Below are 27,782 nucleotides of genomic sequence, written 5' to 3' on the forward strand. Positions count from 1 at the left end.
CATGTTGTTTCGTAATATTGACCAAACCAGAGGACTATGCAATGGTACTAGATTACAAATCGTAAGGCTTGGAAGACACGTCATTGAAGCACGAATTATATCTGGTAGATTTTTCAACGAGACTACTTATATACCTCGCATGAAGTTGACGCCATTCGATAAAAAATCCATTCCATTTTCAACATAGACAATTCCCAATAGCAGTTTGTTTCGCTATGACCATTAACAAAAGTCAAGGACAGTCATTATCAAATGTTGGGTTATACTTACGTAGATCCGTCTTCACCCATGATCAGTTATATGTAGTTGTTTCTTGTGTAACAAGCAAAAAAGGTTTGAAGGTACTCATATGTGATGAGAAAAATCGTTCAACTAATAAAATAAAAAACGTTGTCTACAAAGAGGTCCAACAACGTTTATAGTTATTTATCGATTTCAGTGTTTCTTCTTCACCTTTCAATAATAACAATAGCTATAAACTTTCTTTTATAATTATTATGCAAAATATATTAAATGTTTCGGTAATTTTTTTAATACGTTTCCCCGCGTTTAACGCGGGTTATAATCTAGTTTTAAAAAGTAGAATAAAATAAAAACTAAATTTATTTAGGGTATAATAGTCTTTTTAGTTTGGATTGGGAACAAAACTGCAAGTAAACTAGTTCAAAAGAACCATCTACTCAAAAAAATTCTTAAAAAAAATACATACCATAGAGACTATTTTTGCAATTTTGTCATAAATCTAATATCAAGTCTTGATTATGATATTTCACTTATAAATTTGACTTGTGTATGTATAGACTGAGATTGCATAGACACAAACAAATGCAATTATTAATTTTGACTTGTGTGTGGATAGAAAGATAGCATAGACAAAAACAAATGCAAATTAATAATTTTAACTTGTGTGTGGATGGAGATTGCATAGTTAAAAACAAATGAAATTGTTGATGTTGACTTGTGTATGGAAGTATAGAGGGAGTTTGCAGAGACAAAAACAAAACAAATGAAAACCAAATGCAAGTTCTAATTATACCCACCAATGAAATTCCACGAAAACAAGATATATACCATCTATTCATCCACAATAAAAACACTAACATAAAAATGAATTTTTTTTACTAAATAGCAAGTAAAAAAAAAAAAAAAAAAAAGGCACTAATCTAGCAAACGAAACAATAATCAACTAAAAACAGGACAACCGTCGACCACAACCCCTTTGGCTGTCGGACAAGTAGCAACGGGGCAGCCTTCACCGTCGTTCCCCCACCAGTTCACCGAAACCCCCGTCGTTTGCAGTCCCAAGAACAACAAAATACTCATGAACGCCGTTCCAGCATCAAGGCCACCGGAAAGAACATAATTATACCGTTTCCACGCATTCGGATAATACCTAAAAGCAACATAACCGGAGAGATACGCCATCAAAATCCAGCTGGTATAGTTCACGGCGGAAGCCGGCGGCATCATCGCCGTAGCACCCAACAACACCGGAAAATGAATCGATCGAATCCAATTCTGCGTCGGGAAACACTTGTGAGCAATCCAAACTATCAGCGGCAAAATCGCTCCAATCAAGAAGAACCAATTAATCGCAGGGTAAACTCCTAGGTTTCCAAAAATCCGTTGTGGGCCAACTAATCCCCAAATTACAGAAGCGTCGTAGAACACATGGTCCATCGGGCACTTCCATTGACTGTCTTTTGGGAGCAAGGTGGTGTCGCAGAGGTTAGGGATGCTCCCCATTAGCATCCACGCGGTTACTTGGTATACAACGACTGATATGAGTGTTCCCAAAACCTGTAAATATACGAAAAAAGATGGGTGATTAGGTTTATATATGTTAATGTTAATGTTGTGTATTCGGAATTGAAGATCAGAAGATGGGATTTTTAAGCTTACTTGTGCCATGAACATGGCTCTTGGTGGAATCTTCATGTAATGCCCGAGTTTGAAGTCTTGGATAAAAGTCAAAGCTTGAACCATGCTGATGTATCCGTAAACTTTGAAGCACATATTTGCAACTGGTCGTCCGGGATACAAGTAACCGATCATGTACTCGGTGATGATGTTCAACCCTGGTGTCTGTTCGTCAATCAAACGCAAGAATCATCAGATTTTGTGGTCAAATTGACTGGATTTAAACTTCAATTTTGCATGATTTGTAGAAAATTTGTGAGAAATCTTGTCATAAAATCAAACTCCCTAACAAAAGCTAGAAAAAGAACGGCATTGACTTTATACAAAATTGCAAAACTAACATATTTGACCTCAAAAGTCAAATTGTCCATCCTTGGATTCATATTTACGTAACACATGATCAATTTGACCTAAAATGAAAAAAATATATACAGTTATACACAAATTTACCTGATTTGTGGTGGCAGAGATTATACCAATGGGCAACGTAAAGGCTATAGCTATAGCACAAGCTAACAAGACACCCCACCATGGCAACTGAAGAATATCAGCATAATAGTTGCAAGCGAACATAATAAGAGCAATATTCAGCACCAAAATAACATAAAACCACCACATTGGGACCGGTTTGTACGCCCGCATAAGCCTAGTATGCACATCAACTTTCTTCGATTTCCCAAATGTCCCTTTCATCTTGTCCAATATATCCCTAATCATATCAAAATAAATAAATATTATCACCTTATTATGGTAGTACTTTCAGACACAATATGTGTATATAGTATCAGACACACATTGTGTTGGTATTTTTCGTAATGTGTCTGATACTTAAAAAAATCATAAGATATGAGTAATACCATCCATTGAAGAGCACGACGTGAACAATAGTTGCGGTAAGTGTAGCAAAACCAAGACCATAAGACATAGCAAAGAAAGCACTCATATACAATGGGCCTTCTTTTGCATACGCAACTTTATCGAGTTGAAAGTTGGAATTAATTATTGCAGTCGTGTTGTAACGTGAACCATCACTTTTAAAAAGTTCCGTGGAGTAAAATGGAAAGGTTTTGGCTTGATAAATATTATTCCAATAAACAGTTGGTGTGACCACAAACATCATAAGACAAAACCCTACGGTGACATTTGCAGTCGCGAACCATGGGCTGGCTAGTGGGCTACCGAGGTATGATGCAATTGTGGACCAATCGAGCCCAAATGAACCGATTCCTAAACCATTTTGACCTGACCCGAGTTGGTTGACTAGAATGGATTTTTTGTTGATCCAACATATCCATGAAACTGATGTTAAGATTTGGAGAAAGTATCCTGGGAAAATGTAGTAAGAGAAGCTGCAGATTAAGACGATCATGAAGAATTGATTTAGTGTGGTGCCACCCTTTGGTCTCTTTTCTTGCTCGTGCAATGATCTGCATGCATAGTATACAATTTATTAATATTTGAAATCACCATGAGCATAGGGTTAAACACAAGAAGATTGTATTATTGTGGGAAAATTTCATAAAAACCGTAGAATTTATAGGGTTTAATCACTCGGTGAATTTATTTTTATGATTTAACCATTGAAACTTTGATTTTTTTTTTTCTAAAAAACCATTTTTAACAAAAAAAAAAAAAAATGTTCCAATTGGTGTTTGGAACTCGTTACCGAAAAAAGAACTTACAATCGTTTTTATAGAAAATAAAACAAACTTTCAATGGTTAAATTAGAGAAAAAAAATATATATATGGTTAGGGAGAAAAAAAGACTATAAAGGTTTTTATGAATTTTTCCCTAATTATAACGATATAATTTAAACACAAAGCAATTTTTAATATTATATAAAAGATAAATTTTCCATAGTATTTTAAAAATCTCTGCAATTATGACAATGACATTAATATTCAAAATATACTATATTTATACATAGTTTTCATTTCTATAATAAGATAAAATTTTCAAATAATTATATTTGAAATATCTCAGCGATTAGATATATTATAACAATCTGATTCACACAATCTCATTCCAATATAAAATAACTTTTATTATTATAATATTTAAATGTATTTTATTATTTTTTTTGTTGTTTTGAATTAATTTTTTTCCACACATCATTTTATGAGTTTTCTATTTTATTAAATTTCATATAATATTTAAATGTAATAATTACAATAAATCTTCAACTCTAATAAATAAAAATCATTTTTTGTCACTTGTCACATTGTCATTCATTTTGACACATGTAATTTTGTGGTTAATTCTTAGAAATTAGTTTTCACTTGTTATTTTATGGTAATTTTTTATTTTCTTAATTAACTATAATAATTTATAGGTTATAGAAAGTAATTAATATGTTATTAATTTGTTTCTTTATATTTTCAAATTTCAATATGTTTCTTTTCATATACATAATTCAAAATTGGCATGCATATTTTTAAGTTCATTGTCATTTTCAAATTTATATCTTCATATCTAACTTTTTTTAATCAACTTGTGTAGTACATGAGTCTCACACCTAGTTTAATAATAAATGGATATCAATTTCATTAATGAAGTTAACTTTTAATTTTAAAATCCACAAAATTAAAGCTCATTAGTTTCTTTTATTTATTTTAATTATTTGTTTAAATTTAATAGATAAAATTTTTTTTCATTAGAATAATTTATTATCTGTTTTATTTTCTTATAAATTCATAGTTCTCAAATATTTTGACCTTTATAGTTAATTTTTTTATTACATGAGTCTCACAACTAATATAATGTTAAAATAACCATATTTTGAAACTCGTGTACTACACGGGTTGATAAAAAAAATTTATATATGAAGATATAAACTTTAAAATTTTTTTAAAGAAAACATTAAATATCAAAGTGTAAACATTAAGTATTTTTTAAAATAAAATTTCAAAATATATATATATATATATATATATATATATACAAACAAAATAATAAATAAATAAATAATTCAACTATATTAATAAAACAAACTACAGAAAAAATAATTATATTTTGACCATATAATATTTTTTTAGTTTGTCAATAAAAAACAACAAAGTTTGATTTTTTTTATATAGACCAATTTGCCTAAAATGACAATGAACTTTAAAAGAAACATGTCAATTTTGAATTATATGTATTGAAGGAAACATATTAAATTTGAAAATATAAGAAAACAAATTAATGAAACATTAATTACTTTCTATAATCTAAAAATTAGATAGTTAATTAAAAAAATAAAAAATTACCATAAAATGACAAGTTGCAAAAAAATTCTTTATTTATTAGGAAGGATTTTTCAAACTAGAGTCCATAAAGAGAATTAATATAACAATCTATTTGATTTTATAAAGATTTTAAAAAATTAATATAAAAAATCTATTTTGATTTTATAAAGACTATTAAAGAAATAAATCAGGGCCCAATAAATGATCTGGTATATACCTAAAAATGGAGACCTGAACCAGGTTCGACGGCCACCACATCTCAGCGGGCTCCACTAGAAACCGCCGGAAAAGTCCAGCCCAGCCAAATCCCAGAACCTAAAAGATTTACAAAAGTTCACAGATCAAACACATAAAATTAAATAACACCAAGAACCCAAAATCCTCTATAATCACCTGTGTAGTAAGCATAACGATGAATGCTGGAAGAAAAGCTAATTGCTTCTTGTAAAAAAGTTTCACAGCACTCAAAATATGAGTCGCATAAACACTTCCAGCACCAGAATTCGCAAAGATCGTAATCAGTACATGTTCTTTGATATTAAAAGGCCCAGGATTCATCGTGAACTCGCACCATTGACCTTTGAAGAACACCCTTGTGGTAATCGTTCGAGCCATCAAGTGGCCAAGCGGCACCGTCGCCACCTGCGCTGCTATCGAGCTTATCGACAATGGCTCAGTTCTATACCAGTAAAACTGGTTAACGAACGACAGAATCACACATGAAGTTATACCCAAAACCCACATTCTGAAAGTGAGTACAGGCATGGTGGGATCGTCGGTTTTCGGGACTGTTAATTCGACTTCCTTGATAGGGCATTCGTCGTCGTCGGAGGGGGCGGCGCCGGCGGCGGCGAGATTTTCCCTGACTAGATCAGGGTTTATTCCGGCCATGACAAGAGAAGAAGGGAGGAGCGTTGTGGGGTTTTGAGAGTCCGTGATCTTGGCCTTCTTATAATGAAGATCCGGTGGAATCCAGAATCGTAACGGATGTTTGAAATAGGATAAGCTAAAGCTATCAGCCGAAATTAGAGCTTGATAAGGATCCTAATTCCATATTATTGGGGAAAAGTACATATTTCGTCCTCTTGTTATTCATTGGTTTTGTAAAATCACACTTTTGTTTGGCTTTTTACCTAAAATTGATTGTTCTTGGAACTTCTGGTTACTAAAAGAGTTAAAGCTTTGAGAAAATTGATTGTTTGGGCATTTTACCTAAAACTGATTGTTCTTTGTTGAATAAAGTCATGTGCATAACATTTAACCTTGAGAAAATTACAAAAAATGGCTCTTATAGTTGTTGTATTACAAAAAATGGTCCTTATAGTTGTTGTCCTTTATGGTTTTGGTCAAAAAATATTTGGACTTGTATAAATAGTCTAAAATGTTTTTTTAATGGTTTGTGTCCATATCAAAATTGAAAAAACTATATTTTTATTTCTAATTTATTTTTTTAGTTTTTTACATTTACTTTATTATTTCAATAAATAATAGAAAAAGGGTCCACAAAACTCATCCCTTCCCACCCACCATCCTCTCTCTTTCCTTGTTGGGTGCAACTTCTTTACATTGTCCCTTCACTACTACATGCATTTTTTGGAGGGATGTTATGTGCATCTCTCCATCCTTATTTATTGCCTTAAACCCACTAACAAACAAAAGCTTTAACTTGAATAATGGACTTCACCATATCTTGCCCAACAACAACATGCATTTCTCCACCATCGGTGATACCATCATCACCTTCGGAAACCAACACCATCACCTTTGCTATTGTCTGCAGCCTAACGAAAACACCTCATTGGAGACTCTTTGCCACTATCTTGAATCCCATATGACCCACTTATTTCACAAAACACAAATTATCGACGACTCTCCCTTTCTCCACTATATGCAACCTACTCCTTCCTTCATCGTCTCTAATATTTAATGATAGAACTTTTACAGATCTTTACATCTTTACAATGAGGTTTTTACAATCGATCTATAATTGGAAAGGGTAGTCGTAGTATAAATAAAAGGTGATTTGGGAATTTACAATCGATCTTTGTAGTAAGGTTTTTACAATCGACCTTCTAAGTCTTTCTTTCCCTCTTTCTTGTCGCTACCTTATGCATTTGTCGACCCTATTTCATCAAGTTTGATTTCCATGTTTAATTTTGATCTTTCTTTCCCTCTTTCTTGTCGCTACCTTATGCATTTGTCGACCCTATTTCATCAAGTTTGATTTCCATGTTTAATTTTGATTCTGGTTTGATTTCGCGATTTGTACATGGACATAAATGCCTATTTTAGGTTTGATTTTGATGTTTTTGATTTCAAATTCAATTATAAGTGTTCAATGTGACTTGAATATTTGAAGCATTCTAATGGAGCATTTGAATTCAATGAAACACTTGGAGTTCATGGAGCATGTGACAAAGGAACGGATCGTATGACAAATGATTTATGCTTTATAAACATATTGGTTTGTGTCGAGTTAAACACTAAACAAGTAGATTTTTGTGTCGTGTCATATCAATTTATTTACTTAAACATAATATAACCTCTTACGCAAATTTGTTTATTTCGAATAGAGTTTCAAGTTGTATGATTTTACCTAGTTTATTCTAATATTCGACTCCTATAAAATAATACTCATTAGAAAAAGATTAAAACATATCATTATAAACTTTTGAAAAATAACTAAAGCTAATGTGCAAGTGGATTAAATTTGTTTCTTTGAAAACTCATGTGGTTGTGCACGTGCTAGGATAAAAAACTATTAATGACCTCTGCCTACTACGCTATGGACTAAAATAGAATAAAATAGTCAGTTTTGAGTAAGAATAGCTCTAAGAAAAAGTTTAGTGTACCAGACTTGCAAGTTGAGAATAGTTTATGGACTAAATCTGTGAGTTTTAATATTGGGAAGGGAGTATCCTCGTAAGAAAATCTAAGTGGAGAGGTGGTCCTACAAGATTCCAAGTCAACCAAAACTTTATTATTCCAGCCTGGCGTTGAAATTATGGTCTTTTAACTTTTTATACGGAATTAAAGATAAAAGACTAAATTAATTAAATAGACTTGGTTTAAATTTTGGATTAATACCTTAAAATCATTATTATACACTAGTTTATAATTTGTGGAAACTATGGTTACAAAATTAAATAAATATTCATAGTAAAAAATTCAAAATTATTAATCAATTATTTTATATAAAATTTTAAATACATTATTAATTAAGAGATTCTTTTATTAGTTATGTAAAATTATAATTATTGATTTAAATAAATATGTGTAATTAATTTATCATATATATTAGATTATTTTTATTTGTCAACTAATGAAAACAATAATATAAAATTTAAAATTTAAAATAATAAATAAATAGATTGACAAATAACATTACATTAATTAGGAGATTTAATGAATTTAAAATGGAGAATTAATAAAATGACAAATGACATCATATTAATTAGGAGTTCTAATATTATGACACTTGGCAAAATGACTACTCTTTTATTAGTATAGATTTTCATTTTGACTTAACCCTAATGTTTTTTTTTTGTTACTTATTTGTCACCGTTAAAAAGATGACGTTACATTTGTTAAACCTTACCCGGTTACCAACCGGTAATTAAGTCATTGTCGGTTGCCTCTTTTCACTCGAGTATTAATACTTGGGAACATGCATAGTAGCCACCACCTTTATCAGAACGACTGACTAACAAAGGATTATCCATATACGATCATCGTAAAAAGAGGGTTTTTGAAGGTTTTCAAGGGTTTGAAACATCATTGTAGAAGTGAAGGCAAGTTTGATGGCAGAATCATCACGGAGAAGGAAGAGTAAAGAATCAAAGACAGCAAAGAAGACAAAGTTGAGATACGTACGTGATGAAGAGTTTGATGATGATCTTCTTGACTTAGGATTGTCGGATGTTGAACAAGATAACTTCAATCCTACATCTAACTTGTGTGACGACCATTTTCTTAACATTTTATGTGATAATAAAATGTTAAAGAATAATCAATTTGAAGGGGACGATGAAGTTGATGTTAAAGATATCCACCAAGTAGAGCATGAACATGAACACCTTGAGGATGAAAATGAACTGGAAGTGGGTGTCGAGTTCAGGGTGCACGATCCTACTGTCAAGTGGAACCAAATGAAGCCTACAGCTGGTGAGTTATACGAGTCTCCTGCTTAGTTAAGTTTTGCACTAACTAACTACGATGTAGCTAATGGATACCAACTTTGGTTCATGAAAAGTGATAAAAGCAAGGTACTTGTTAGGTGTGGGAAAAAATTGCAAAAAAGCCATGTCCTTTTAGGATCCATGCTTCATGGAAGTACAACGAACGTACTTTTCAGATAAAATCTATGGTTGAAACACATCTTTGTGAAAGGAATTATAATTTTGGACATTTGATTAGTTGTAATTGGTTAGCAAAACACAACATTAAGGATATAATTAGGATGCCCAATATGACATTGTCTCAAATGATGGAGTATGTCCTTACAAAATACTATGTGAAAGTGTCAAAGGGGCAATGTCATAGAGAAAGGGCAAGGGCAAGGGAGATGATAGAAGGTAAACTAGAGGAACACTATGCTAAGTTATGTGATTATGCCAATGAAATCCTTAGATCTAACCCTGGAAGCACATGCAAAGTAGGAGTGTCAGTAAATCCAGATAGAATGAATTATTTTCAACGTTTTCATGTATGTTTGAAGGCATTGAAAGATAGTTGGAATAGAGGGTGCAGACGTTTGATTGGATTAGATGGATGTCTCCTAAAGGGACAAATCAAATGGGAGATTTTGACTGCTATTAGAAGATACGATAACAATCACATGTAACCAGTTGCATGGGTTGTAGTAAATGTAGAGAACAAAGAAAATTAGACTTGGTTTTTACAGCTTTTGGTTGATGACTTGGGTGTTGAAGGTGGAAGGGGTCTAGTTGTCATTTCAAATCAACACAAGGTAAACATAAATACTATAAAAAAAATTCGCCATGTATTCATTTATATTGTCTAACCAATATTAATGTTTTATTTACTTGTTTCAGGGGCTTCTAGAATCTGTGAAAGTTATCCTTCCACATGTTGAACATAGGCAATGCACACGACACATTTATGCCAACTTTAGGAAGAAGCATATAGGTTTAGAGTTAAAGAACTTGTTATGGGCTGCTGCAACTAGTTCACATGAAGGGTATTTTGTGGCTAACATGGAAAAAAAATAAGAAAATCACCCCAAATGAATATGCTTGGTTGATATCTAAAAATCCACAATCATTGTGTAGGGAATTTTTTTACACAAGGGTATGCATGTGAGGCAGTGGAAAATGGCATTTATGAGTCCTTCAACTCCATGATCATAAATATTAGGAAAAAACCACTTCTAACAATGTTAAAGGAAATCAGAATCTATGTCATGGCTAGGTTTTATTATTTGGCTGATAAAGCTTCTACATGTACAACTGAATCTTGTCCAGCTATCATAGATAAAATGAAGGATTTTGGAAAAGAGATGAGGTAAATACTTACCATTAAGTTGTTACTACTTACCATTAATTTGTGCTTTATACTTAACATGAAATTGTTATTTTTAATTTTTATTTATAGGAACTGGAAAGTGATAGTTACTCGAGGGTCTGTATTTGAGACAAGGTATTGGTATGCAGCATACAAAGTGGATTTGGAACAACACTTTTGCACATATAGACTATAGGTGATATCTGGAATACCATGTGTGCATGGTCAAGCAGCAATAAACTACACTCACACGAATCCAACTGATTTTTTAAGCATTTGGTTCCAAAAATATAAATTTGTTACTGCATATACCACAAATATATCACCAGTGAATGGAAGCAACATGTGGGCACCCGCTGACTATATAAAGTCATTACCTCCATTGACAAGGAGAATGCCTAGTAGGCCAAAAACCAAAAGAAGAAGGCATGTATCTAAGGTCAATGATTCCAAGTTCCCAACTGTTAGAGCTAGAGTTTGTAGGACTGTTAGGTGTAGCAAATATTTACAATTCGGACATAACTTGAAATCCTGTAAGAATGAGCAACTGATGAGGGACTATGTGCCACCTAAAAAAAACAGGAAGGCCAAGGAGGGATGGAAATGATATAAGAAATAGGGATGGAGAGGGAACTTCAAAACAAAGGAAAGTTAAGCTTATAGTGAAAAGAAAGAAGAAGAGAAACAAGGTTGGAGAAGGATCCTCAAATCAAGCAACTATTGAAGCAAGTAAAATGGCTGAAAATATTCAAGCAACTAAACATGGCCAAGCTTAAGAAGAAAGAACATAGGAAGAAAATATTGGTGTTAATGCTTAGGAAATTGTACAAGAAACTATATAGGAAACTACAGATGATGCAACTGGAGATGATGTTCAAGCAAGTGAAAATGAAATTATAGATGCTGCTATTGAGGAAACTGTACAAGAGGATGTTCATTATCAGGAAACCTTAGATGAAATGTTTCAGGAGAGCCCCCAAAAAATGCAGTCGAACCTCCATTCATTGCTTACAATGATGATGTATTGATGTTGCAGGGATGTGGTTATAAACCTCATGAGATTGCACAGGCTTTGGAAATGGTAAATGTGATGCCTGACCCTGTGTCACCAGTGGAAATGGTATACCAAACTCTATTTTTAATTTCTTATAAATGCCTCATTTGTGTTTTAATTATTGAATTCATCATATGATACAGGATGTAAATGTTAATGAGATTGAAGATCACTTGGAAGCAGACTTAGAAGAGGATGTTAATGAGATTGAAGATAACTTGGAAATGGTATACCAACCTTTACTTTAAATTTCTTATAATTGATATGTGATTTAAAAAGGGTAATTTACTGCATCATGTCTTACAGGGTGTAGATGTTAATGAGATTGAAGATCACTTGGAAGCAGAAGGGGGTGTCATACATGACCTTGTGCCACCAGTGCAAGGGGAAGTTATTATACAAGATTTAGATGCTAATTCTTGGGTTAGTGAAGATGATGAGGAAACTGAATATAACTTCATTGAAGATACACAAGTTGTTGGGAGTCATAGGAAAAGGAAGATTTCTGAGAGAATTATGAAGATCAACCTGAAGAAAGCAGTTTATGATAAGGATGGAAGGGGTTCTAGTATCGAGAAACCTGTTAATTTGGAGTAGGACTATTTAGGAGGGGTGTAACACCCCGACTCTCATGTGATAATTTTATAGCTTTAATTTTCATAAATTGCAAGGTCTACTCGACGAGTTGGATTCCCAGACTCGTCGAGTAAAAGCGGATTGGGCCATGTGTTTAAGTGACCTACTCACCGAGTCCAAGATAGGACTCGACGATTAGGAGCTGGAGGATGAAACCCTAATTTCTAGGGTTATGCACCCTATTTAAAGGATCATTTGCCTCCTTTATCCCCCTTGCAGCCTCTTAAGGTTCCAGCAAACCCTAATACGTGTGTGTGCTTCATTCTTGTGTGTTTCAAGTTATGGAAGGTGGAGATTAGTGGGAAGACCTTGGAGAAAAAGTGGCTAGAAGCAAGGAACGTGTGGGGATCTGAAATCTACCTTAGTTAGCATCCTTTGGAAGGTATTAATTCGTTTCCTTGACCTCATTTCGTTCTAGATCTCCTTGGGTTAAAGATTTGGTGTTTTCTAGCATATTTAGAAGCTATTCTTGGGTATGAGCTAAGATCTGAAGTTGTAACTTTAGATTTGAACTCTCTTTGGTCTCTAAGCCCATAAAGCTTTCAGCTTTAGCAAGTATAAGCCTCGCCTTAAGTGTAAAACTCCATTGCAAGCTTGGTTTTGACATTATGAGCTTTGCAGGCATGTAAAGTTTGCAATTTTACGTGATAAACATGCCTTGGGAAGCTGGATCTGCAATATGGGACCTTAAAATGGCTTAAAAAGCATCTGAATGGATAGTGGACTGAAGGGACTCGGCGAGTTGCATGGTCAACTCGGCGAGTCCGATGAAGATTGTCGTGCAAGGACTTCTGCATGGACTTGGCGAGTCAGTGGGGTGACTCAGCGAGTCAACTTGGGTTTTCTAGACATTTGGGAACGCTTGGACTCGACGAGTTGCAGGGAAACTCGATGAGTCAGTGGGGGGTTTTCACGACTACTCGAGTTCTGGAAGGACTCGACGAGTCAGTGACTGCACTCGACGAGTCGGGTCAACGTGGATTGTTGACCTTGATCATTGACTTCGAATTTGACCAAGGGTTGACTATTTGCCTTCTGGGGCATTTTGGGAAGTTGGAAATTTATGAGTATCGTTCTATGGTGAATATAGGTGGTGGAGTTTGTGGCGGTGATCCGAGCGTTTGAGCTTATCTTTCGTGTCGGCAGTTGCGAGGTGAGTTATCCTCACTATATCAATAGGTTCTAAGGCACCAAGGTCGTCCCTTTATGGATTTGTATCCAGATTATGGCATGATATGTTTATTGACTACATCCTGGTAGTTAGGATGGTGATATGCATATGCTTAGTAACCTGGTTAGGTCGGTGTCGTGGTTATAAGATGATGTTATTGAAGGGTTTTGAGCATTCTAACACTCCTAAGGTGTACATGTAACCCTAGAAACCTTGGATCTATGTTTTACTAAGATACATGCAAAATTGTTTTCCAAGGTTCTTAACCTATCTAGCATAGCATGGGGAACTTTTAAACATAAATGCTAGAAGAAGAACATACCTTTTTTGTTGTTTGGATTCCTTGAGAACCTTGTGAGCCTAGCACCTCAAGTGTGATGCCTCAAATGTCTCACACAACATCACAACACTTGGAATAACCTTGAGAGAATTTCACTAACACCTCAAAATCAAATATCCCTCTTTCTTGTTTGTACAAGTGCCGATTTTACTAGTCTAGGGGTCTTTATATAGTTGTGGCACAAGTAGGGTTACACCATGTAAACCCTAATTGCCATGGCTTTCCATATTCCATGATTCATGGGTTTGTAACCTCCATGGATTATCCATGGAGCACCTTATGGGATTTAGCCCAATCCATACAAACCATGGATCATTAGCCCACTATACAAGAATAAATGATTTACACAATCAACCCCATATATTTAACTAGTCTCTTTTTGATCACTTAATTAATTCCAAATTAACTCTTTGATCAATACTTTAAATAATATTATTAATATATTATAGCATATAATATATTAATAATCCTTAAGTGTCCTTTCTCTCACTTAGTCAATCCAAGTGTTGCAATGCCATGAAACCCAAATGGATCATGCTAATTGGGTCAAGTACATTCCATAAATAGTTATGAACTTAGACACCTTATCCAACAGTCTCCCACTTGGATAAGTCTAGTAACTATAACTGCAAGAATGACTTCAGGAACCGATTAGCAATCGTAGCTCTTTCAAGGTCTCACGGAAATGAGATAATGATGATATGCCATTTTAAGATAAGTGATCATATAATCATCTGTTCTAGATATCAGCCGGACAAATACATGGAACAATGTCTTACTTATTGTCCAGCAGTTTGTTTCCCGATTTCCGATTTGTTTGACATAGAACTTAATTGAACACATCAACTTAGTTCTGACCGGTCCCGGTACATGGGTCAACACAAAATCATCGAGGGGCCCAAATATCGCTTCTATTCCAAGAAGGAACAGATAAACTTCGACTCATATGCTTGTTCTACTACTTGTTGAATCATACACAAAGGCACGTTTTATAACATCGAGTTACCAATGCATTTTCGTACAATCAATGTATAACCAACTCATAAGCAACAATCCATATCTCTAGGTTTGAAGACTTATATGATATTACCATCTCACGATCACTCGAGATAAATTCCATGAAGTGATACCAGTGAGCGTAGGTTGAATCCAATACTCATAACTTATGAGCACTCATGAGTGTTGTAGCAACACTTTGCAATGTCCAACATCTTAGACATCTACAACCAACAACATGACAGTCTTGATTCATATCTACTTCCAACATATGACCGACTGTGGAGAATTTGAATAATATGAAATACAATAACATAATTATTCTGGAAGTCAAAACATGCAAAATGAAATGATAGTAAACGATTGACAAAAGATAGCAACACTTTACTCATAAATTAACAACAACTTTTATTCATCATCAAATATCAATTACGCTTTACACATTTCAAAGCTATCTAACTACTAAAACTAATATCATCATTTATCCCTATGCGCCTCACATGTTGGAGATGCTTAACCCTACCCAGTCCCTTCGTGATGGGATCTGTCGGGTTCTCATCCGATGATACCCTCTTTGCCACGAGGAGTCCTTCTATTTGATGTCTGATGAAATGGTATTTTATGTCGATGTGTCTGGATCTCCCGTGATCCCTTGGTTCCTTAGCTAAGGCAACTGCAATTTCACTATCACAAAAAATCTCTATAGGATCCTTTATAGTTGGTACAACTCCAAGGTCTCCAATGAAGTTCTTTAGCCATATAGCCTCCTTTGCTGCCTCGCTTGCCGCTATATACTCTGATTCGCAAGTTGAATCAGCCATTGTCTCCTGCTTGGAACTTTTCCAAGAAATTGATCCTCCGTTTAAGGTAAAGACCCAGCCTGACTAAGAGCGGAAATCATCCCTATCAATTTGAAAGCTAGCATCACTATACCCTAATACTCTCAAGTCATCACTCCCACCGAGGGAAAGGACCCAGTCCTTAGTCCTCCACAGGTACTTGAGAATGTTCTTTACCGTTGTCTAGTGAGTCTTGCAAGGCATCCCCAGAAATCTGCTGACCATGCTCAATGCAAAGGCCACATTAGGACGAGTACAAGTCATAGCATACATGATCGAGCCTATAGAGGAAGTATACGGTACTTGACTCATCTCTGCTATCTCAGCCTCTGTACTCGGGCTCTGAGTCTTACTCAGTCTGGCATTACTCTGGATCGGTAACTATCCTTTCTTGGAATTCTGCATGCTAAACCTATTTAGCACTTTCTCCAAGTATGTACTCTGACTAAGTCCAATTAGTCTTTTACTCCTGTCTCTCAAAATCCTTATCCCTAGGATATAGGCAGCTTCTCCAAGGTCCTTCATAGCGAAACATTTCGCAAGCTAGGACTTCACTTCCTACGGAGTTGGGATGTCATTTCCTATAAGTAGTATGTCATCTACATACAATACCAAAAAGCTAACTATACTCCCACTAGCCTTGATATATACATAAGATTCATCTTCACTCCTCGAAAAGCCAAACTCTTTGACTTTCTCATCGAAACAAAGATTCCATCTGCCAGGTGCTTGTTTCAATCCATAGATGGATTTCTCAAGCTTACACACTCTATTAGGTTACTATGTACTAACAGAACCCTTTGGCTGACTCATGTAAACATCCTCAGCTAACTTTCCATTAAGGAAATCAATTTTGACATCCATTTGCCATATTTCATAATCATGAAATGAAGCAATGGCTAACATAACTCTAATAGACTTAATCTTCACTACTGGTGAAAAGGTATCATCATAATCAACTCCCGGAGTTTGAGAAAAGCCCTTTGCAACCAGTCGCTCCTTATAAGTGTGTACATTACCATCCATGTCGGTCTTCTTCTTGAAGATCCACTTACACCCAACTGTCTTACGACACGGTACATTGTCAACCAAGTTCCAAACTTGATTGTCATACATGGGTTGTATCTCGATGTCCATAGCCTCTTTCCATTTAGCAGCCTCAAGGCATGCCATTTATTTCGTGTAGCTGTTAGGTTCATCCAGACTTACCAATGTGTTATCACTAATAAGTGTATCACCTTTCGCAGTAATATGGAAACCATAGTAATGCTCAGGTGCATTCCTAACTCTCGTGGAACGCCTTAGAGGTACAGACTCTTCTGTCGGATCAACGAGGATTTTCCTTCTTAGGTTGATTGCTAGGGTTTGAGGTTCCTTCACCACTTGACTCTTTAATTTCTTCAAGGTCAATTTGCCTCCCACTGTTTCCTTGGCTAATGAATTCTCTCTCGCAAAAGACTCCTCTCCTTGCTACAAAGACCACATTATCACTAGGTCTATTGAAGAGGTAACCAAAGGATCTCTGTGGGTAGCCGATGAAAATACACCACTCACTTCGAGGTTCGAGCTTATCATGAGACTCGTGCCTCACGAAAGCCTCGCAACCCCAAATGTTGATGTGGTCCAGATTTGGAACTTTTCCAGTCCACATCTCATGAGGTGTTTGATATTGCCATATTTATACATATTTTTAGGCAATATTTAAGTACATTTTTATATATAGGTTTGGTCATTTGCATAGAATAATGATACTTATAAGGTTAAATTATATTTTACAGCTAAAAAGAAGACATTTTGAAGAAAGGGACTAAAAGTGTTAAAGGATGAAACTTTGGAGGTTGAAGGCTTGAAAGACAAGAAAAACACCCAAAAAAAGACGTACTCACGACGTGAACAGTTGATGGTTCACGACGTGAGTGGAAAGAATTAGAAGATAAGCATCCGGGTGAAGGAATCCTTGACGATCACGATTACCTCGAGTTCACAACGTGAGTTTTAAATGCTCACGACATGAACGGTGATTTTCGAGAATATATATATATATATATATATATATATATATATATATATATATATATATATATATATATATATATATATATATATATATATATATATATATATATATATATATATATATATATATATATATACCCTTCTTCATTATGATTTGGGGGAGACTTTGGCTGGCTTAGGAGGATTCCTGGAGACGAAATTCAGAGGAAAAGAAGCTCTGGAAGTTGGTTTTAACACCAATGAAGAAGGAGTTCATAATTTGTCTTTATAGATTGGTACATTTAAACATGTTTTTTTATTATAATATTTGTTTGTTTATCTGTTAATATGTCCAGCTAAATCTAGCTGCTTCTTTTAGCTAGATGAAGTTGGAACTCATGGTTTTAATGCGTTAGACTTAACTTTACTTGTTGGTGATATGCTTGTGTTGATTGATTTTACTTAGCATGCTTGAATTAATTATTTGATTGCCTTGAATTCTTGTTCTGTGTAGTTAGTGAACACAAATATGCATGAACTTGAATACCTAATAATCAAGTGAACACTAGTTTATTGGAGCTAAGATCAAACCAATCTTAGATTAGTAATTGAATCATTAAATCAAGCAGTGTTAGAGAACTTAAATTATGACTGTAATTGTGTTTTGATTAATCAATCTTTCATGGCTCCAATCTTATTTAATAATTGACTCTGTGTTAATTATTGTATGACCATAGATAGATTTACATGAATTGATTAATAATTAGTAGATTTAGAACTAAATTGCTAATATTTCCTTAATTGGTCACCAACAGTAATAGTCATAGCTAATGTATAACCATTGAGTGAAAGCGGATTCGAACTAACGGAAGTGTTTCGTTTATTGATTGAGTTTTGGTTAAAGGATTAAGTTCATCTAAACTTGAAAAATTAGATAAAAACTCCTTTTTAGTTTATTAATAGTTAGATTAATTTAGTAGTGAATAAATTAATTAATAACACCGTTCCCTGTGATCGACACCTAACTTACCAAACTATTCTATAATTCGACTAGGTACACTGCCTAGGTGCATTTTAGTTAGTTAGTTAGTTAGGTTATAAATTATAAAATTAGTGGGTACTATCGTGCACATCAAGTTTTTAGCGTCGTTGTCGGGGAACGACTTAGTTTATTATTTATTTATTTGCTTTAGGTTAATCGATCCTTTTTGTGGGATAAAACCTGCAAAAAGTTAATTTTTGAGCAAAGTTGTTATCAGCATTAGTTTTTATTTTTATTTTTTGTTTGTTCAGTTTTCACGACGTGAGGACACCACTCACGACGTGAATTTAGTAATTATCAGCTTTTATTCATTTAGTAGATATTTTTATGAATTTTGTTTTTTTAGTTTCTAGGAAGGTTTATTTTTTTCAGATTACATAACTCACGACATGAGTTTATAGACTCACGACGTGAGAACTGTGATTTTTAGCTTTCTTTAATTATTAGTTTATTTTTCTATTTTAGTTCGTTTTTATGTTGTTATTTTGTTTAGTTTGCAGGAGTTCATGACCAGAGGCTCTAACACACCTTTGGTGCCAGCACTTGAAGATCTGGAGTCAGCCCTTCACAAAAACAAGAATAAGAACGCGAAGGAAGATCACACGCCAAAGAAGACACCATTGCAAGAACTAAAATCAGATTTTTCAAGGAAGTCGGGAAAGAAGCCAGAAGAATCAAGTTCAACCCCAAATGAGAAAAGCAAAGTTGAAGAATTTGGTCCAGTTTCTAATCCACACGAATCCGAATACGAGTTAGACCCAGAATTCGAAATATTTGCAAGTGAGCTCAAAGACAAGAAAGAGAACGGAATGGCAAACATTGAGGAGATGTCCATGGGAGCTTACAAGAATAGGATACGAGAGGATGTGGGTCCCGGTTTAGTCCAACCCGCAATACCTGCCACTGCCACATTCAAGTTGAAGGGGCACATCTTGACTGCTGAAGGATATCCCATTTTATGGGAAGGATCATGAGGATGATTTTAAGCATCTCGATGAAGTCAATGACATTGCGGATTACTTCAATGTCCCAAATGTCAATAGAAACACCGTCTTGCTTAGGATGCTTCCCATTACTTTTAAGGGAGCTGCTAAAGAGTGGTTAAAATCACTTCCACCGGGTACGATTACTACTTGGGCTCAAATGCGTGAGCGGTTTCTTGACCAATTTTTCCCACCATCCAAGATAACTAAACTCAAGAAGGCAATAGCCAACTTTGAACAACAGTCGGGGGAATCATTATACGAAGCATGGGAGCGTTACAAAGGCTTGCTCAGAAATTTCCCTCAACATGATCTTAATGTCCAACAAGAGATGTCAATATTCTATGATGGGGTCAACGTTATGACAAGGCAACTCCTTGATTCTCAAGGACCTTTGACAAAGAAAAATCCAAGGGAGGTCAAGGAGTTGATTGAAGAATTCGTGAAGCACTCTCGTGAGTACCACAACCCTAGGCAAGATGGAATCAAAGGCAGTAGAGGTGCACAAACTGAAGAAATAGCAGCTATGATGGCTATGTTGAATGGGAAATTCATTGTGGAAGATATTTTAGTAAAAATTGGGAAATTCATTTTTCCAATAGACTTTGTGGTATTGGACATGAAAGAAGATCCCAATGTACCAATTATTCTTGGTCACCCGCTGCTAAACACTGTTGGAGCTCATGTTGATATTCAGGAGTCTAAGCTCACCTTGAGGGTTGGTGATGAAAAGGAAATTTTCGGGATAGAAGATGGCTTTCAAGGGAATCATGCTCAAGAAGAGGTGTTCAACATTGATGAAGACAATGAACTTGAAGAATTAGAGAAGCTCATGGAAGAAGAGATCAAGACAATTCATCAAGTCAAAAGAAGAAAACCAAGAGCATCTGTTCCATATTTAGTTGAAGTCATTGCCTACACGAGTCCAATTTCTTGGGTGAGCAAGGAAGATGATGAGACAATGAATGATGAAGAGGAGGTTACTTCAAAAGTAACAACTCTAGTAGTGAGAGAAGAGAAGAATGCTATGGAGTACAAGGAAGAAACAAAAGGGACCAAACGCAAGCTTGATGAAGATGAGGTCAAAGCTAAAAAGGAAAATTCGAAAAAGGAGTACAAAAGACGAGTTCAAGCTTACAAGAGGCGTTTCAAGGAACAAAAGATCCTAGTGGTGGATTCTTCGGATGACTCAACGTAGGAGGCATGGAGTCCAGCTCATGACTCCAAGAAAAAGAAGCGCTTCTTGGGAGGCAACCCGAGTTTGGTTTGCAATTTTTTTCTTTTTATTTTTTTCATTTTAATCTTAGAAACATAGATCATATCATCCAACTCGCTTTATTCATAATTAAACACTGAGTGTGGGGTCCCTAAAAATGAAGTGGTGATAATTAAGAATTTACTTAATAGACAAACTTAACTTAATAATAACAAAAATTGTGCAGGATTCAAGACGTGAACAGTTAAGAATTCACGACATGAATTCTAAATAAGCCGGATAATATAAAAATGATGCATATCAACCCATTTTCTATTAAACGAATTGAACCAAGACTAATCCATTATTGATAAGGAATGCATGGCCCAACATTAAGCCAAGCCAGGACTCACGACGTGAATCCTTAAGGATTCACGACGTGAGTTTTGAAAAACACGGGACCACAGATTAAAGGGATAAGAATTAGTTTGGCCCTCTTTTCTTTATTCCCCATGAAGTGAAACACAAGATCTGGTCCCCCTTGCTCCAATTTTGGCCGACAACACTCAATTTTCGTTTTTGTTTACCTCATACTACAATCTAAGGTAATGATTCTTAATTCTTAAGTTTAATTTTTCTTTAATAGTTGAACTTAGGGTTAGGGTTTGTTAGTTAGATGAAATGTCGAATTTACTTCTTAAAATTCCCATAATAGCCTTGGAATGTTTATGCTCTGTGCTTGGAAGTGGTATAAGAGTAAACCCCATTAATATTATGACCTGATTTTGCCCCTGATTTTAGCGATTCTGCTTGCTGATGTTGCGAATTCACGACGTGAATACTGAGACTGGACATTTTCAGTTCTGTTAATTTCTAAACTTGTGGGTTGTTTCTTTTGGGTGTGTTTGTTGCTTGTTTCTACAGAAATGGGTCCTAGAAGGGAGACACCTCTTGGAGTTGCGGGTTTACACCCGTTTTATAATTTTCCCACAACAATGTCCCGCGACATCTTGACTCGATGGAACAATAAATTAGGGTGGCTCTATAACCGCGAGATTGTTGTTGCTGCTACAATCAATTGGACGCGGTTAAGGGAAGTCGGGCTCGTGGAAAGGTTGTCCCCATTTTTGACAAAAATATTTATTGGAGATGGATACTCGTTCACTTGCTCGGGTTGGCTCAACCTATTTTGAATCCGAGAGCGGGTGTATAAGGAATTTTGTGTTGAGTTTTTCTCAACAGTGACATTCCAGGAGACTGTCCAAGACCCACATTGGCCGCTAGCTTTGGTGTTCCGGTTGGGGGGTGAGTACCGGGAGTGCAGCCTCGTTGAATTTGCTTGGAGAGTTCGACTATATGATCGACAAGACTCAAGAGGCAATGACTCCCGATTTTTTAGTATGTTCTTAAGCGCGGCAGCTAGAGGATACATGGAGGATGTCACTGGATATGTTTTCTGGCATAATATTGTGTCCGGAATGTTTAATTCCGGAGTGTCTCCCGAGAGCAGTATCCAGTCCCCTATCCATCGTTTACTCCACTGTTTCATCACATTTTCCATCAATCAGTGGTGCAAGGGAACGACGAGAGGGATGGCGACGACGGCTGGAGGTTGGAGGGATAAGGATGGCGGTTGGGATGCGATTTAGGGTTAGGGTTTAGGGAAGCATGCATCCAACGACGAAGGAAGGCACAAGTTTAAGTCCCGTGTTTTTTCTTTCAAACTTTAATCCCATTTTACACTTTTGGTCCTTCCTCCATAAAGTTTTTTCAATTTAAATCCAGAATTTACCCTTTAGCCTCTCTTCTACAAAATATTTCACATTACAGGTCCTAACATTACAATATAGACCCCAAATTATGGAATTTCTATCATTTAACTCTCATGGCTAACACTGATCAATTATTACGAATTTAGGACTAAAATAAAATAAAATATAAAATACATCTTCAAGTTTTAGGGATTTTATTTATTTATTTAATTTACTTATTTTAATTTTATTATTTATTTATTTATTTTTATGTATTTATTTAAACGAAACGTTTCAACGAAGGTTACAAGTACAAATACACAGAGATTCGCCAATCACTCTAGAATTCAAGATACAAAATGACCTCGTATGCATCCTTATTTATACTTAAGGGATTAGACCTAAAACCCTATGGGTCAAGCCCATTGGCACATAGGCCCATGAATGGAGGCAACCAATCATATTCCGCCATGCAACATCTTCTAGAACATTCTTGAACATCATAGAAGACTTCTGTAACATCCATAAAATTCAAGAAAAATTGAACTTTTAAAACCATTCCACAAATCATCATTGTTTACAAAATAGTTTTCAAAATATGTTTAATATAAGAGTTTTTCCAAAATCATAAAACAAAACACGAGGAGGTGCACGATCACGCCTTTTCCTTCCCGCGATCATAAGAGGTACCTGAAACATGATCCAAAATTGTAAGCCTAAAGCTTAGTGAGTTCCCCCAAAATACCAACACATCACATAATCATAATAATAATAATAGTAAACAACATGCATACAGAGCCTTCAGTCTGACTTGAACGCCCCATCGGCCTACAATCTACCTGGTATGCTCATAGAACCTTCTGCATGACTAGTACGCCACACCAGGCCTTCGGCCTATCTAGACCGTTCTCCGGGCCTTCGGCCTGACTGGTACACTTTATTGGCCTTCAGTCTATCCGGGATGCCCTGGGTCTGTTGGCCTACAACATAAAGCAGGACCGCCTCAATTAGTCGGAGAGGTCGTACCGTCGAGCGAGTTGGGGAGCTCGACTAAAGCCGACCTGACGGGGCTGGGTTTTCTTGCGATTCCAGCCCTATACTATAGGCTTTTCCATAGCTTCTAGACAAAAAGACCCAGCAAGCATCAGCTCTTCCTGAGAAGGATTCAATCCAGCCCCTGAAGCCATTCCTAGCCACCATTACTTTCGAAAGAGTCTGTCTTTACTTTACCAGCTTCTCTAAGATATCAATCACTAAACTAAACAAAGTAGCAAAAATCATAAGAGAAGAAAAGTTCACAGAAGGTTGAGAAGTAGTACGCCCGGTTCACCAGGTTCTACCACTGTAGGGCCAAATCATAGTCAAAAGAAGAGTTTGATCCTGGCTCAGATAATTATTCTCATCCAGTAGCGTCTCTTTCATGTAGCTTGGCAAGGAAATTTTGAGTCATGGGTACAGGACCCTTTACATGTAAGACCTATTGCTCATGCAATTTGGGATCCTCATTTTGGTCAACAGCTTGTAGATGTGCTTGTCGAGGAGCATGCATAAACTGAAAGACTTGATTCACAGCAAACGTCATGTCGGGCCGGGTCAACGTGAAAGACTTTAGGCCTCCCACCATACTTGTATAGTTCCTTGGATCAAGTCTTTTCGCGCCCTTCCTTCAGCTGGCTTCGCCTTATCTATTCATCTCTTTTTTCAAATGGAGATTTAGGGATCTCTCTTGTTCATAGATCTTGAAACCAGATCTCTCCCCGGAAGAACCAACACTTAAAGGGTGTAAGCAACGGAAGGTTCTCACCCTGTCCCCGGCATTGTTCTCCGACGATGTCCCCTGGGCGAAAGGGGACACCATTCTCTTTCTTTGACATAACCCGAAAGCCGCGCAAACCAGATCACTCTAGACTTTTTACACTTGCTCAATCTCTAAAGCTAATTCGGAAACTTTGGAATGGGAGTAAAGCCCGTCTTTACAAGAAGCATTGCTGCATAACCAATCCGTGAATGCCAAGGAGTAGAAGGCACTTTGATGCTCAGTGGGAATAAAGATGTTCCAGATCAATTTAGCAAAGTGACACTCACGCAGAAAGACGTGTTTTCCATTTTTTAAATAAGGCATGTAAGCCTCTTTGTCCCGGTATCTTCTTTGTGTTAGTTAACCTAAGCCGCACCCTTACTGCTGGGGTGGGGCTCGGCCTCCGAACCGTACGTGGGACGAGTTTCCCACCGCGTCCTTCCTTGTGTGTCGGAGATATAAAGCGAGTGCACCGGAAAAGACTCCTAGCAAAGTCATTCTTCACTGTTTTTCCCCTTACCTTTGCCTGTCTTGAAAGCTTCTGGCCGGGGAGATGCGGAACATTCTTTGCCTCATCTTTCATGCCTACCTACCATGCTAATCAAGATGGAAGATCTCATTTCGAATTTGAGTTTGGAAACTTCCCTAGTTGAAATGGGTAACGTGTTCCGCGAAATGCTTACGCTTACCAAAAGGACTAGGGCATCTTGTCAAAAGCAAAAGCGAGCGGTGACTCTATCGGAATCTATAAAACTCGACTGGAAGCGGGTGCTTGGAAAACGTTCGTACGTTGCTAACCTCTTATTCTCCTCCTACCCTTGAACTCTTCTTGAATCGAGGAGTTAAAGCTCAGCTAGGGCTGTTCCTCTCTCCGATGGATGAGCGGAGAATAGCATTCTGATATGATTTCTTAAGAAAAACATAATAAAGGCAGATGCCAAGAAGTGGGCAAGGAACTTCCATAGGGACTTGTAGTCTTTACTTCCTTTGGAGGCTGGGATAATAAGGGCTTCAGTTGTTGAAGAAAATGTGCGATCTTCTAGGGCAGGAATTCTAAATCCATTGTATTAATTCCACTTCCTACTCGCAGTATGCTCTTTATGATCTCGGCTTATGATTCAATTGCCATGTATTTAGCTATTGAGCCTCAAAGTTCTTTTCCGTCCTCGCACTATTGTACGAATTTATCCCTGTACCTAAAAAAGTCTTTATTTCACGTTGGAGCATTTGTAAGCGACGGGATCTTAGCAGCTTCTTCCCGAGTTGCATTAGCTAAAGTGGATCTACGATCACGGGAACTAATCAATCGGTCTGTTCTGCCCCATAAGCACGGCTTTGATGAGATAGGATCGGAAAAAGGTCTGACTCTATGGTAGCCGACTTGATTGAATTTCCCTTAACGAGCTACGAATCTAATATGGTTACGGGCTTCCTGCTCTAAGAGTGGGTTCCTTGCCCCTGTCTCCCATAAAAGAAGAAGAAGCCAAGACTAACTTCATTTAGTTGTGAAATATTTATATTCTGCCTTAACCATGCCAACCCTGTCAAAAAGATTATCCAACGGAAACTGATTTCAGCAAGAGCAGCCGGACGGACTACTATAGTGAGTCTAGTGACTACTAGAGTAGAGTTAAGTCAAAAGGTATGGTATAGCAGCCTTTCCGAGCGAGCCTCTGGGATCTCCTGTAAACCCCCATGGTAGGATTCTGGGTTAAGACTTTTTGAAAAAGTCGTAGACACTCATGTTTGAGTTCTCGGATCTGTAGATCCCTGTTCTCAAACTCGAGTAATCTTTGATACTCTTGCTGGGAGGGAGCTTGCCCCAGCGCGAGTTTGATGTCGGACCATGGTAGAGGGCTGCCTGCGCCCAAAAGCGATGATTCACTTGTCCCCTTGTCCATAGGGACCTCGTGGCATACAACCGAAACGACTCCCGCTAGATAGCCGCCAGTTAAAGCTCAGCTAGGGCTGTTCCTCTCTCCGATGGATGAGCGGAGAATAGCATTCTGATATGATTTGGGTATAGACGGTATCTCTTTATTCTTCGTGATATTGACCACATTTCTGATCCCTATTTGCATTTTAGTGGGTTGGTCTGCGCTTTTCAAGCTTTTTCCTTACTCTTACTAAAGCAGGCACACACAAAACTCTCTATTTGGCTTTTCACTGAAACCAATACGTCTAAACATAAGGTAGGTGCTTTCACGACTCACTAAACGGGGGATCAAAATCTTTGCGCAGTAGAGGCGGAGGACGAAGCGAATGTAGAGGTAGGAAATATTATATCGGAGTCTTTTGGAACAACTTGCGGATTTTCCTTGTTCGTTTAAAGCGGGGGTAGGTATAATGAACGCAGGCCAAGTCAAGAAAAGGACTTCCTTACTTTTAGTCTTAATTACTAGTAGTTTGAAGCGAAACCGGTTTTTTTTGGCACTCGGAATTTGATGTGCCGGGTTTGGTTGGTTGCCCGAAGGGCTATCTGATCCGATCAACTGCGTAAGCCGTAGCGCGCTTTGAATGACTATATTTACTACCAGTTAATGCGGAAAAGAGATTCTTAACTGAACTCATCATTTCAAGTTTATGCAGCGGCAGTTTTCAATCATACAATGTGTACTCGTAGTCTGACTTTTAGCGGTAGGCAGGATTGTAGCGGTTGGCTTTCATGTAGGTAGTCGTAGCTTGAAGACGAGGGGCGGTGTGGTGTAAGGGTTATGGCGAGTCAAGGTTACCCTTTGCATATTCATCTTTTCGAAAGCCCAGACCCATTCTTCTGGATCTGCATTAGTCCTATTCCGGGTGCAAAGCCTCTTCAATAAAGACCTCAAGAAAAAATATCCTTAATGCAACTGCGGGAAGGCTGTTCCTGCTACATTTCGCTGGGGAAGAAAGAAGGAATTAAGTCCTTTCACATTATCACGGAAAAAGGGGATTGCCTATTAGTCAATTTTGACTGGAAAAAAGCAGGGTATTCTTCCTATTTTCCCTCTTCCTCCAGCTATCAACAGGATAGAGTGGAGCCTCACATAACCCCCTTTAGCACAGAGAAGTGAATAGAGAAGGCTTCCCCGATAGAAAGATTTGCATGTGACAGAGATCCCAATTCCGCTTCTCGCTCGATAGGCTGACCAACAGGACAGATTCTCGATTCCGTAGGACAGATTATCGATAGGCTGACCGAATGAGAATAACCTAGTCTCCTTATGATTCTGAAGTGAAGCAATGGAAGAGAGGAAACAAGCATAACTGGGAACCATCTACAGCTTGAACACTCCTTCTTGCCTTTCAATCTCGACCTACGCTTGGAATAG

At 36.7% G+C, this 27,782-nt stretch overlaps 1 protein-coding gene and 1 non-coding gene across 2 annotated transcripts; both read right to left on the minus strand.

The window, feature by feature from the left end:
- Window positions 1-1,007: 1,007 nt before the first annotated feature.
- Window positions 1,008-6,257, minus strand: LOC145073919 (oligopeptide transporter 6-like). Its single transcript, XM_079020390.1, has 6 exons — window positions 5,542-6,257; window positions 5,366-5,463; window positions 2,778-3,347; window positions 2,371-2,629; window positions 1,903-2,085; window positions 1,008-1,800 (listed from the first exon to the last, which is right to left on the minus strand). Exons 1-6 carry the CDS (start codon window positions 6,037-6,039, stop codon window positions 1,183-1,185), a joined length of 2,226 nt encoding a protein of 741 aa, XP_078876516.1. The 5' UTR covers window positions 6,040-6,257; the 3' UTR covers window positions 1,008-1,182.
- Window positions 6,258-19,935: 13,678 nt separating this feature from the next.
- On the minus strand, window positions 19,936-20,042 carry LOC145077427 (small nucleolar RNA R71). The gene has a single exon (XR_013693173.1). It is a non-coding gene; the product is annotated as a small nucleolar RNA R71 (small nucleolar RNA).
- Window positions 20,043-27,782: the final 7,740 nt, after the last annotated feature.

Source organism: Lactuca serriola, chromosome 9 (genome assembly GCF_051521515.1).
Source record: "Lactuca serriola cultivar US96UC23 chromosome 9, Lser_US96UC23_V15, whole genome shotgun sequence".
NCBI lineage: Eukaryota > Viridiplantae > Streptophyta > Magnoliopsida > Asterales > Asteraceae > Lactuca > Lactuca serriola.